The 12,463-nt window shown below is 30.1% G+C and overlaps 1 protein-coding gene across 2 annotated transcripts in view; it reads right to left on the reverse strand.

Annotated features, from left to right (window-relative positions):
* LOC129965402 (1-phosphatidylinositol 4,5-bisphosphate phosphodiesterase epsilon-1-like) overlaps nucleotides 1-12,463 on the reverse strand; it is a 365,955-nt gene that overhangs the window by 43,861 nt on the left and 309,631 nt on the right. For both annotated transcript variants that reach the window (XM_056079248.1, XM_056079249.1), the window contains exons 19-22: nucleotides 12,263-12,408; nucleotides 9,907-10,159; nucleotides 7,219-7,400; nucleotides 3,038-3,722 (exon numbers count right to left, since the gene is read on the reverse strand). In XM_056079248.1, coding sequence (XP_055935223.1) covers nucleotides 3,038-3,722; nucleotides 7,219-7,400; nucleotides 9,907-10,159; nucleotides 12,263-12,408 — 1,266 coding nt within the window. The remainder of the gene's footprint in view (nucleotides 1-3,037; nucleotides 3,723-7,218; nucleotides 7,401-9,906; nucleotides 10,160-12,262; nucleotides 12,409-12,463) is intronic.

The following is a 12,463-nucleotide window of genomic DNA, read 5'->3' on the forward strand; positions in this document are numbered from 1 at the left end:
TTTTATAATTGTAAAAATCTAGACAAATATCTCAGATTAATATATGAATAGTATATCTCACTTTATTATTTTAAGGGCAGCAGTCTTTTATTACATTAATTGTAGTGGAGCCATTCAAACATGTAAATAAAAGATTCGAGATTAATTTGTTTAATATTGTTACATTTTACAACCTAAAACTGAAAGTCATTTTGATAAATGGATAGTTTACTCAATGAAAAGCATTTCATAAGGTATCAGAGACGACATAGTTTATGTTATAAACTTGAAATATTTCTGTTTGACAGCAGAGGTTTTTGAATGCTATGAAATATAAAAAAGTCTTTAAAATATAATAGTTTTCACATTTCACATTAAATTATAAATTAAAGATTACGAAAATATACAACCCTGTACAACAGTAGTTAGAAATAAATGCTTTTGATAACTTAATTTTTTAATCCTAAATAACAATAAGCAGAGCTCTCATTTTCCGTCAGTTTTTCTCCTATTAAGTTCCTACTTAAAAATTGAAAAAAAAAAAAAAAAAAAATTCAAAGGAATAGCTGCCAAGACAATTTTGATGATTTTTTTTCTAACGAAAATGCTTACTTGTAGTGGTTTGGAATTCTGTATGTCGTTTTAAATGTTAATAACCTCTACTTTAAAATAAAATTATGGGATGTTAAATAATTCAAATAGTTATTGCAGATATGTACGCAGTTGTTCAAGTTCTAAGAAATAAAAACAGTTCTTGTGGCTTTTATAGAACTTATAAAACTTAATATTAATACGCAAATGTGCATATTTTAATTATTTGAAAATAGACGTGAAATTCAGATAAACATTGAATTGAACATAAATATGTTAATAATTCAAAATGAATACATGTTGCAACAGTTTAGAAATCAACAAACATTTTTTATCGCCAATTTTTATAGATAATTGGATGCATAAATTCATTGGTGAATTCATCATTCAGAAAAAAGAGAGAGACAAGAAACCAAGAAAGAAAATCGGTATATCAGTTGTAGGTATATCAGTATCGGTATATCAGATATAGCGTGAATCTGTTACAGGGATAGATACTACTTGCAATACACACAAATTTTATATGGTTAAAAAAGTCCCCTATTTCAGATGAAATTTGAGTATTGCTAAATTAAAAGAAGATTTCGTTAAATTATACATTAAATCATTTTACAACTTTTTTTGTGATTGTAAGAATTTCATTAATTGTTGGAATAAAATAATTTCTTTATTAATTGTCACTCAATAAAATTTTAGTTGATTACAAAAATTTGTACATTTGATAATGCTTTCCGTTCAATGAATTTGAACTGTGCCATTTGTAATGCAATTTTTTCAATTACGCCCAGCAGTTCACAACAAATACAGTACAAATCTATACTTATATATAAAGTTCAATGTGTGTGTGTGTTGGCGCTCCACAGAAAAGACCATTTGACCTACAGCTACCAAATTTGGTACATGTATACCTTAGAGGTCGGGAATGTGCACCTGGGGTCCCTTTTTTTGAATTTTTAATTAGAATTTTAATTATTAATTAAAAGCTAACTTTCTCGATAAAAAATTATTCATTTTCCCTACCACCAAATGAGTAAGAGTTCAGTTTTTTTTCCCAACAGTAATGAGGCTAGGCTTAAGATTTTTCGGCTGATTATTTCAAAGGATTCTGTTTATTTTCGTAATGTTTGATGCATTTAAAATTAAACATTGTTAATGAATCGATCTTTCAGATTAATTCTGAAATACTTTTGAATTAAAATAAAACAGAATAAAGGAAATAAAAATTTCTAATCTGCATAGCGTTACCCCAACTGGCTTAGAAAAACTCACGCATTTGCGTTACCGTAACTAGCGTTGTAAATTCATGCGCATTGTTGTCTGATTGTTGACATGACAACCAATATCAACGAACGATTTAAATTATTTTTAGATTAGTTGCATGCTTTTGTAATTAAAGTGTATTTATGTTAGTTATATATTCTTTGTGTATGCTTATAGTTTTAAGACCATCGTCTTTTAAGTAGTTTTTTTTTAAACCTGTTTTCAACCGATTATTTTAAACGATTCGTTTTTTTTTTTTTTTTTTTTTTTTTTTTAGTGTTTGATGCATTTAAAATTAAACTTTGTTAATGAATCAATCCGGTCATGATGAATCTGAGAAAATTTTGTTGACAAATTTTTGAAATATTACATAAATTAAGAAAGATATTTTTTAGTGCCCATAAAGTTTAAACACTCAGTGACTGTTTTCAATAATCATGTTACAAAAAAATACTTTGTTTCGGTAAAAAATATTATTATATTAATTGCAGATTAATCCTTTCCACTTTAATTTAAAGTATAAATTCTATGAGAGCCAACAGAAAATGAGAGAGATACATATTACGTTATGACTGAAGGCGTTTATAATATTATGAGTGAATTATATGCCTATCAAAATTTGAAGTTTTAAAATATTTTGATGAAGAAGCAATTAAAATGGGAGTTCCATAAAATATTTAATTATGAAAATTTTAACGAACATTAAGATTGGCGAACCGGCTGGTCGCCAAAGGCGGCTAGTAATAAATAATACATAGTCACATTAATTGTAACTTGAAAATAATAAGAATTAGAAACAGACGTAACTTTAAAGGGAAGGAATAATATCATTTCGTTGCTCACATATGTAGTAATAAATATATAATATAGCATTGTTAACAAAATAAGAGGAATCTTTTATATTTAAAATTTTAAGGAAAAAAGTTAACAATTCCTGGGTCGTATATAAAATTTAATAGTTACAATTATGAAAATAATCATAAAGAATAATAAACTTAGATGCCAACTATTCTCTAAAATTTAAATAAAATTGAAATATCTTACAATCAACAAAAGCAAAATATCTTATATATTCTTTGCCTTATAAACAAAATGAAATTGTTAGACAAGAACTAACAAAATAGCTTTACAAATATAAGCATATACTTATAATTAATGAAATATTAACAACGATGTTTGATTCTTTAAGAACATAAAATTAACTTACTTGTATAGCATCCGCCGGAGTGGGTCCACAGCAAACAAGGTCCTCAAAATATAAATATAAATATTTTTCTTTCAACCAAGATATCCTCCTATCACTCAACGTTTTTTGCTTCTTCAGTTCGCCAATCACAAACTCGATTCCTTTGAGCCACAGTTTCGTCACCATCATCGGTGCCACCATCTCTAGATACCTGTTATCAGAGAGGCTACTCCCATAATGCAACCTCAGACAACTCTTCTCCACATCATCCGGTATGCCATGCCTCTTTGTGACATTGTTCGATTCGCAGGGCACCATGGTGACCTCTTTCACACTAGACAAATCAAGAAATCCTTCCTCAATGGAATTGTAAGATATATCGGAGGTTTCGTACTTGAGAAGGAATCCAGGTGATATCGGGTCATAGTCCGAGCTGATGAGGTTGTAGTCCAGTGGGCCAGTGCCCTTGAGGGAACTCCACGGGGGCCTAGCCCAGGTGATGGTCCCGTTGTTCCTTTCCAGTCTGAGGAAGACCAGTGCAGACCGGGACATATCTTCGTCCCAGTGGATAACAGTGCAGCCGTGGTGGAGGAACTGGAGGAGTTGGTAACTTTCACACTTGGAGCTGACAGGAAACAGACTGACGAAAGGATCGTGCGGAGAACTTTGGACTTCGTATAGAGATTCATCTTCATCAGTATCCGTGCTAAGGAAAACAGGTTATCTGTTACTGAGAGTATCTGTTATTGATAAGTGCTTTATTGCTTTTCATTGATAATTCGTTAAAAATGAATCAATATAAAAAGTGCTGCTTTTACGCACTTTTATTCAACTTGATGTGTTTCATTTTTGATGAAAATGAACATCAATATTAAAAAAACTTTATTAATTTATTAGATAATTTAAATTGAATTTTCATTCCTATTGAGTAATGGCCCCACCTGGTTTTTGAATTTGAGAAATATTTGATTTCAAAATTCAAAACTATTGATAATAAGAATGAATTTGTTACATTATTTTTGTCACTAAAATTGAAATTCTGTGTCATATTTTGAAATATTCGAAAAAAAAAACATTCAACATATACATTAGGATTTCTGGTATTTTTGTATTAACCGCGCGCCAGCAATAAATCTTCAAAGATCTCACCCTAATAGGTGCTTTCCTAATAATTGTCCGTTAATGGTAAATGGTTAATAACGCACAAGGTTATTTATTTGATCGTATGCGAGGAAGTTTTAGGGAGACCACCCACGCTGGTTGAAAGAGAATTCTCGGTTTATGTATACTGAATTACACTTGTATAATTTCTCGCCGTATGTTGATCTTATTTGATAACTAGCCGCCTTTGGCGATCAGCCGGTTCGCCAATCTTAATGCACGTTAAAATTTTAATAATTAAATATTTTATGGAACTCCCATTTTAATTGCTTCTTCATCAAAATATTTTAAAACTTCAAATTTTAATAGTCATATAATTCACTCATAATATTATAAAGGCCTTCAGCCATAACGTAATATGGTATCTCTCTAATTTTCTATTAGCTCCCGTAGAATTTATGCTTTAAATTAAAGTGGAAATGATTAAACTGCAATAAATATGATATTTTTTTTTTACTGAAACAAAGCATTTTTTTTAAAAATATGAGTACTGAAAACAGAGTCGTTGAGTATATAAACATTATGGGCACTAAAAAAATATTTTTCTTAATTTATATAATATCTCAAGAAGTTTTCAATAAAATGTTCTCAGATTCATCATGAACAGATCGATTCATTAACAATGTTTAGTTTTAAATGCATCAAACACTAAAAAAATAAACAGAATCGTTTGAAATAATCTGTCGAAAACATATTAAACCTTCAAAACCAAGTCCGTATCCGTTGAAAATAGTTGTCGATAATTAATTTCTTTTTTCATCAATATAGGTCTCTCGCATATTTTAAGATCGTTCTAATGTAAATCTTCGAATGTACGAATGATTTTTTTCCAATATTTGGATGGGCTAGAGAAAAAAAAATCTAATTCAAATATGTAGAAATAAAGACTCCTTATTCATTCCTCAAATTATTCTGATGCAACAATCCGGATATATTGAGTTATCGACAAATCTCTCAGCATATTTGGCATTTGTATCGTTACTTCTAGATAAGGAAAATTTGTAAACATTAGTAAAACTTAATGACTTGCAGATAGAGGGGTTAATGGACACATTTCAAGACAAAAGTCTTCGTTCACCCAGTAACGTGAACAAATATGGTTATCTGCTAAGAAAAATAAACGTTTAGGAAGCTAAAAAAGTTATCGCAAAGAAAACGAACGGAAGAGCCGTTTGAATTTTTCATAATGGACAACCAATTTATCAAGTTTTAGATTTGGTAGGTGTCTTATAACACAGTTACGACGTTAAATAATAAAATATCAATAATTCACAAATTTATTTTTATTTAATAATACTAGAAATATCACTTTTGAAAAATTTATTTATGCTCAATTGCATTCTTTTGGTTTTTGCCCTTTGTGTTTATGAACAATTCTTCTTATACATATACATATATATATTAGCTGAAAATTAGCTTTCAAAAACTTCAATTTCACTTCAACTTTGTACATTCTTAGAACTTAAAAGAAAAAATATTGTAACAGCCTTAACTAATAATCCGATTACACATTCTCATAATATTGTAATCATAACGCAGAAATTCAATCAGAAACCATATCAACTCCGAATAAAGTATTCTGAGGTTTAAAAAATGATGTTCAATTTTTCAAAATAATAATTGTTGCACTGTAGATAATTTATTGTGCAATGGATTGCAATTGGCTCAATTCTGCCAAGTAATATACATATGATTGAGTACATATTTTAATAACGAAATTCACGAAATGAATTTGCTTTGGTTATGATAGCAACACTACATTCGTAAATCGTCAGCCAAGAAAGCCAATATTGATATCGCCAACGGTGCCAGATAACCAATGCATATTAACTATAAATACCATTGAAGTGTGCCGTCCTTCATTGAATTCTTTACTTTAGGAGGCATCTTGCTTTTTAGCAATGGCGATTTGAAATTGTTGGTGAAATGAAGCAGTAGTAAGTAGACAGATTTCAATTAAAGGGAATTTTTGAATTTTTTGTTATTATACTTCGAGCGATGACAGCATCTTTTAGTATGAAATATGTGTCAGAGCAATGTTTTAATTTCCAAATTGTTCCCAAAGTAATTGTTCTTCATCAAGGTAATAACAGTATTGTTATCTAGTATCAACCAATATAAATTAGTATAAAATATCAAAAAATTGTTATGCATTTTGTTTAAATCATATATTTTATTCTAAATATACTGCGGTAAAAAGATAACAGACGAGTACGGTAATGATAATTTGAAGGACACGTACAAAAAAGGATGACTGTCACAGGAATGAAAAGAAAGCTTTACGTTTTTCTTTTTTAAATGGAAAAAATTGAATTCTTCCACAAACTTGTCTCATCTCAAGTAAAGTTCGTCACTTCTGAGAAGTAAGAACAACGAAATTAAAATGGCTGTCGCAATTTACTTTTACAATATAAAAAGATTAATTCTGAACGAATTCAAAAATTTTGAAACCAATTTATGCATTGTTGTGTGTAGCAGAAAACTTGTATTCTGTGCTTCCTTTTTTTATAAAAGGAAACAAATTTGACATTCGTCTGTACGTTTAACGGAACAGAATGTCATATTTGCAACATTATATTTTTGGTTTGTTTTTCATATTAAGAGGAAATACTGTACATAAAATGTAACTTATTTATAGTAACGATCTGTTAATTACTCAGTTTTTTGTTTTTTATTGAAATAAATTTATAGATCTTTTTATAACCATATCCTTTTTCAAAAAATATCAAATGTTTTCAAAACAAATCAGCATTTAAATATAATTATACCTTTGCACAAATTTCTGCGCTTATATATCTGGACAAAAAAATTGGCAGTTAATGGTTAAAGTAGCAGTATTTCTCAAAGATATACAAAGATATTCCACAATGTTTTAGTTTCATATTTTTTTCAATATATTTTTAACCCTTTTTTCAGAAGCAGAACCAAACCCCATTTAAACTTTAATTAAAAAATGTTTGGTTAGAATATAAAAATTTATGCCTAATTATCAATTTTTTTAAATTTAAAATTTCTGTAAAATTTAAGAAAATACACTATACCTTTCTCTTTCATCAGGCGGAACTTCCTCAATTTGTACTTTGTTTCTCGCTTCGGCATGATCATGGAAGGCTTGAATTTCCCTTAAAACTGCGTGTGTTTTCCTGATTTTTTCCAGGTTAATTAAACCACCGACTCCGATTCGAGAGAAGAAATGGTCCTCACCGCAATTGTCGGATATAAACTGCAAAGAAATAATAATAAAAAAATGTAATCTTGAAAAAAGAATTTCCGAAAGCAACATACCACAAATGAATTTTTCTTGTTCTAAAAAACAAAAATCCGTAAAAACAACAAAGGGTGATACATGGAATTCTGCATCAAAGTATATCAATGCGAAATTAAAAACAAATTTGGCAAATGTATATTTTAAAACCCATGAACCGTGCGTAGAGATTTTTTTTGAACTTTTAATTAGTTTTATAAATAATTAAAAAAGAAATTTTTGGTCAGTAATTTCTGCAAGAATTAAGATATGGAAATCTTACTTTGGAAAATATCTTACCAGAGTTTTAATTCATAATTATTTTAATCTTATAAATTACTTCATTAATTTAATTTATAATTTTTTTAATAATGAAATATATGAATTTTTTCTCTATTTTTTAATAAATTTGTAAAAATTTTTGTGAGAATATTTCTTATTCTACGATAAATTCAAATTAAGTTCATTTTGTTGCCAATTTTGAATCATGGGTTTCCTATATAATTAAAAATAAAATTATAAACAAACTTAAATTTATTTTTATATATTAATTGAAAAGCAACTTTCCAACTCCGAAGTAACTATAACTGAAATTTAAGAGACGAGAAATGATGAGAAAAAAATTTCTCGAAGCAATCATTATCTAAATTATGAAGCATATCCGGTAAGCGCCCAAGAGTGAAATGGAAGGATTTTTCTTTTTCTCTTTCCGCTTCCACAGTTCACATACTTTAACTCAGGTAAAACACTCCTGGATTAATTAAATATTTTATGCAGCCCAATTTTACATTTCATTTCAAATTTTATTACTCATCGCAAGTCGTAACTGGGCAGTGCAAGGACATTAAAAATAGCAAAGGTGTAACGTTTTGAAAATAGTACAAGTTACATATCGATCACAATATAAAATATCTTGCAATCTTTATCATGAAGTGGAAATACGAAATTTCTGGCTAGGTAAAAATTGCAATTCGTCCGGTTCAAAATCAAATATCCACAAACAAATTTTTCTCTAAATTATAGTAATCGCTTAGGAAAGTTTTTACAAATAATTTTCCTCCCAGTTTCTCCCCCCGGATGGCACCTCGAAATGAGGATGAGATGCTTCCCGCATGGTGGTTGGATCTCGCCACCCTGGAGGATACACTAATAGGTGGGGGATCTGACTCCTCCCATCGATGACGGGACGTACTTCCTTCGGGGAGGGTTGTACAGTGGCCGGTGACTGCCCTTAGGACTCAACCACAGTTCCCGCCAATGTTGCTGTTGCGGCGGTCCGGTCATTCAGTTTTTATGGTTTAAATCCGTGTGCCTTCGTGGCGGGTCGGAGAGTTAGATGGCTGACTTTCCTCACAGTTTCTATATAATACTTATAAATTCTTAAAAGGTAGTATAAGTTCATGATACGACAAATTATTTATATGTATAACATAAATTCATTGAAACTTCAAAATCTTGCATTAGGAGCATAATTATAATGTCTCGAAAATTGTATTCTTCTGTTATTGTTATGAATGCTGTTTCTAAAAAATAATTTAATAAACAAGGCTTTAAATAAACACAGATTGGAAGAAACTGACATAAGTAATCACATAACAAACAAACAAATTTTATTTCTCTTTGATTTGTTACAAATATTGCTTTAATAAAATAAATTCCTTTATTAATTCATATAAAAAAAGTAAGATTATTAAAAAAAGCACATGAAAAATTAGAGATGGATTTTCATTATATGGCAATAAAATTTAATATTGAATAATTAAAATTGTAAATAACCATATTTTCTGTGGTTAAGCATGGCATATAAATAAAATTCGAGCTTTTCCGACCAGACTGCGATAAGATTGCTTTAAATATACTGTCTGAAGATATAATAGCGAATTAGGGAACAATAATTAGGGAACGTAAATATTATTCCAAAAATAGCAACGTAGTTTTTCTGATTAATGGATTTTTATAATGGCGTCGAGAATAAACTTTAAAGGAGAGCAAATAAAACCCCTCCCATTAATATAATGTTCACATAATCAATTTTGTATCGCTCTAAAACCATTTTAAAATATTAATATCTATTTTAAGCACACTTAATATATTTTTTTTTTGCATCGTTATTTTATTTAGAAAAATTCCGAGAGCTTTTTATAATATTTCTTTTTTATTTTTTCATTCTTTTTTTTTGTTCTTACGCAACTGTTAAATGCGTTTTCACCTAACCCTTCATTCTTAATTAATGATTTTATTTTTAAATTTCCTCTTAGTCACTTAAAAAGTTAATTTCTGAGAAAATTATTACACACTGAAGATTCTTATTCATTTTCATTGTGAATAAAATGCATTATTTTAATAAAAAAAATTCTATTTTTTAATGCTTTTCTATTTGAAAAATTCAGAGAAGCTAATGATTTTTTTTCGGTATGAAAAAGCATATCCATTTAATTTAATTGCTTTTAATTCAGATTGTACTGAATCTTATTATATATCCCACCTGTAGTTCATTCACATCGCCAGGTGCCAGAACCACGAGACTAGGTGTTCCCCTCAGTATATCTTTAATCTCTCTGAGGAATGTGCCAAAAAACGGTATGACTCTGCTGTGCGGGGAAGACAGAGCCCTCTCGACTGCAGAACAATATTCCGGAGACAGCTTGGGCGTCAGCAGAGCGTTCGTGAGCATCTCTAAACAGGGAATATTATCTTTTTCTGGCAGGGACAGCCAGAACGGTTTCAGTTTCTCAGACCTGAGGAAAGAAAAAGAGAAACATTTAACCATACGCAACGACTGTGCCAAAAAGATCTTCCAGGAGCAGTTAATAGTCATAGCAACATGGCAATAAAACAAGCTATTAGATCTTTTTTTCAGAATACCTTAACGGTTATCTATACTTTTAAGTAAGAAGATAGGAATACTTTGAAACTTTTCAGTGCGTTTCTATGAAATTGAAAGAGAAAATACTATATATTTTAATTTTTGAATACCCAATCAAAACTGTGCAAGATATCTGGGTACAGCCCGGATGACAAATCTATCTGAGTATCCTTTTAAGGCGAAAAATAGTGCAATAGTGATAAAAGCAAAAATGAGATATTTTTTAATACTATACATAATAAGCATTTACAGCTCAAAATGGTTTGTTTTTAACTGTTGTGATGTTGAGAACGTCACCAAAGTTACAGTTGGATATTTCCATGTGGTGCTACTTCGGATGGTTTTGGTTTAGAATTAATAAGTCCCTACATTAGAAGCGATTCTCTGTTGAAATGTAACTCACATGCAGGTAGCCATTTGCGGAAAGTATATACTTCAAACAGCAGTCCATTTTTATTTGTTCAGCACAGATGTAATTGTTCCTGCATAGTACTGGCTGCACCGGAGAACAATGTATTCTTTGTCATTTTATGGCTTTTCTTTGACAATGGTGTCATGTTTGCAGTTCAAGGATAATATACAATGATTTGGGATTTTGCAACATGGTAGATATTCTTCAAAAGATTTCATCTTTTTAATTTCTCGTATACGTATCATAGAGCAAGTATAGAAATCATCAAAAATAGAACACGAGAGTTTGACGAATTTCTACGTTTCAGACCTCCCCGAGCTCACGCATTTTTGGAAAATGTCCATCCGTCTGTGACAAAGATAACTCAAATGAATATGATCTTTACACCAAATTTGGAGATTTATATCAAACTTTGAGTAAAATATGTTCACAGGAAGTTCGTCTGTCCATCTGTTCCAATGTAAGTCAACACAATATCTGCAAAACAAAGATAGCTAGATAAACAAAATTCTACATATAGATTTAACTTTTATAGTATAGAAACTGTCAAAGTTTGAGCCAAAATTAACAACGGGTTGACTATCTGTCGGTCCGTACTTTCAGAAACATGTAAACGCAAGAATTCAAAAACGTAACCACTTAAATATATCAAATTAGGTATTAGATTTTATGACAACAAGTGAAGTTTTGTGTCAAATCTTTGTTTAAATCGATTGAGAAAAATGTGTCTGAAGCACAAATTCAGTTTTCGAATACTATTAACCGCATGCCAAGGATTAATCGCCAAAAAAAACTCGCCAAGGATGACACGATAGATTCAGTAAAAATGATTAATTCACACCAGTAGTTAATATTTTGTACTTGTTGTACGCCAGCGTCAGGCAAAGTGTTCTCTGGCATGACAAGTTTATTAAAAAGTATGCGAAAAAGTATTGGGAAGACCCTTCCGTTGGTTTCTGATTGCATAAATGTATCGATGATTTAGTTATTTGCGTATGTACAGCATTAGCATAGTGAGCATAATTTTCATAAGTAAGCTGCGTTGCAGAAATGTGCTTTTTCAGTCGAGTTTTGTCATAAATATTATTTTATAACATTTATTAACATTGGGATGTTAACTGCAGACGTCTTACGTTATAAAATATATTTCCTAGTCTTAAATTAACTTAAAAAAATTCAAACCTTTCCATTGTTTCTATGAGCAGAAAGATTATGATGTTCAAAACAAATAATAAAAGGCGTTTATATTAGAAGTATGCAACAAGACTTTTCAAATAAACGCCCTTGCTTCTGTTTCAATCGTTCCAAAGAATTAAACGGATTAAGCGATTATAGTGTTCGATGTAAATCGCAACCTGTTTTGTTGCAAAGATGCTTTGACTTACCCAAAAGAATTTTATACAGATAATAGGATTAAAAAAATATCCTGTTAAAATACAGACAAAGAAAAAAAATTCGCATGAATTAATTTTGAATCGTGAATTTATTTTCTGTTAATTTTTAATACGTTACAATTTGCACGTTGCCATGACTTTCAACCTACACAGAGATATGGATACGTACTTGAGTCCTGCAAGGATTTCCATGGCGGTGTTAAAGTTGTTGAGATTCCAACAGGTGGTGGCAATTCTTAATATGCATGAGAGGACGGCTTTTCGATCCTCATGCGTAGGTTGGGAGACGATGATGTGTGTTACCCAAGAGCTGATCTACGAAGAGAGAAATTTATTTTAGCGATAAATTCGCACATTATTCTTCTGTTTA

This window comes from Argiope bruennichi, chromosome 4 (genome assembly GCF_947563725.1).
Source record: "Argiope bruennichi chromosome 4, qqArgBrue1.1, whole genome shotgun sequence".
NCBI lineage: Eukaryota > Metazoa > Arthropoda > Arachnida > Araneae > Araneidae > Argiope > Argiope bruennichi.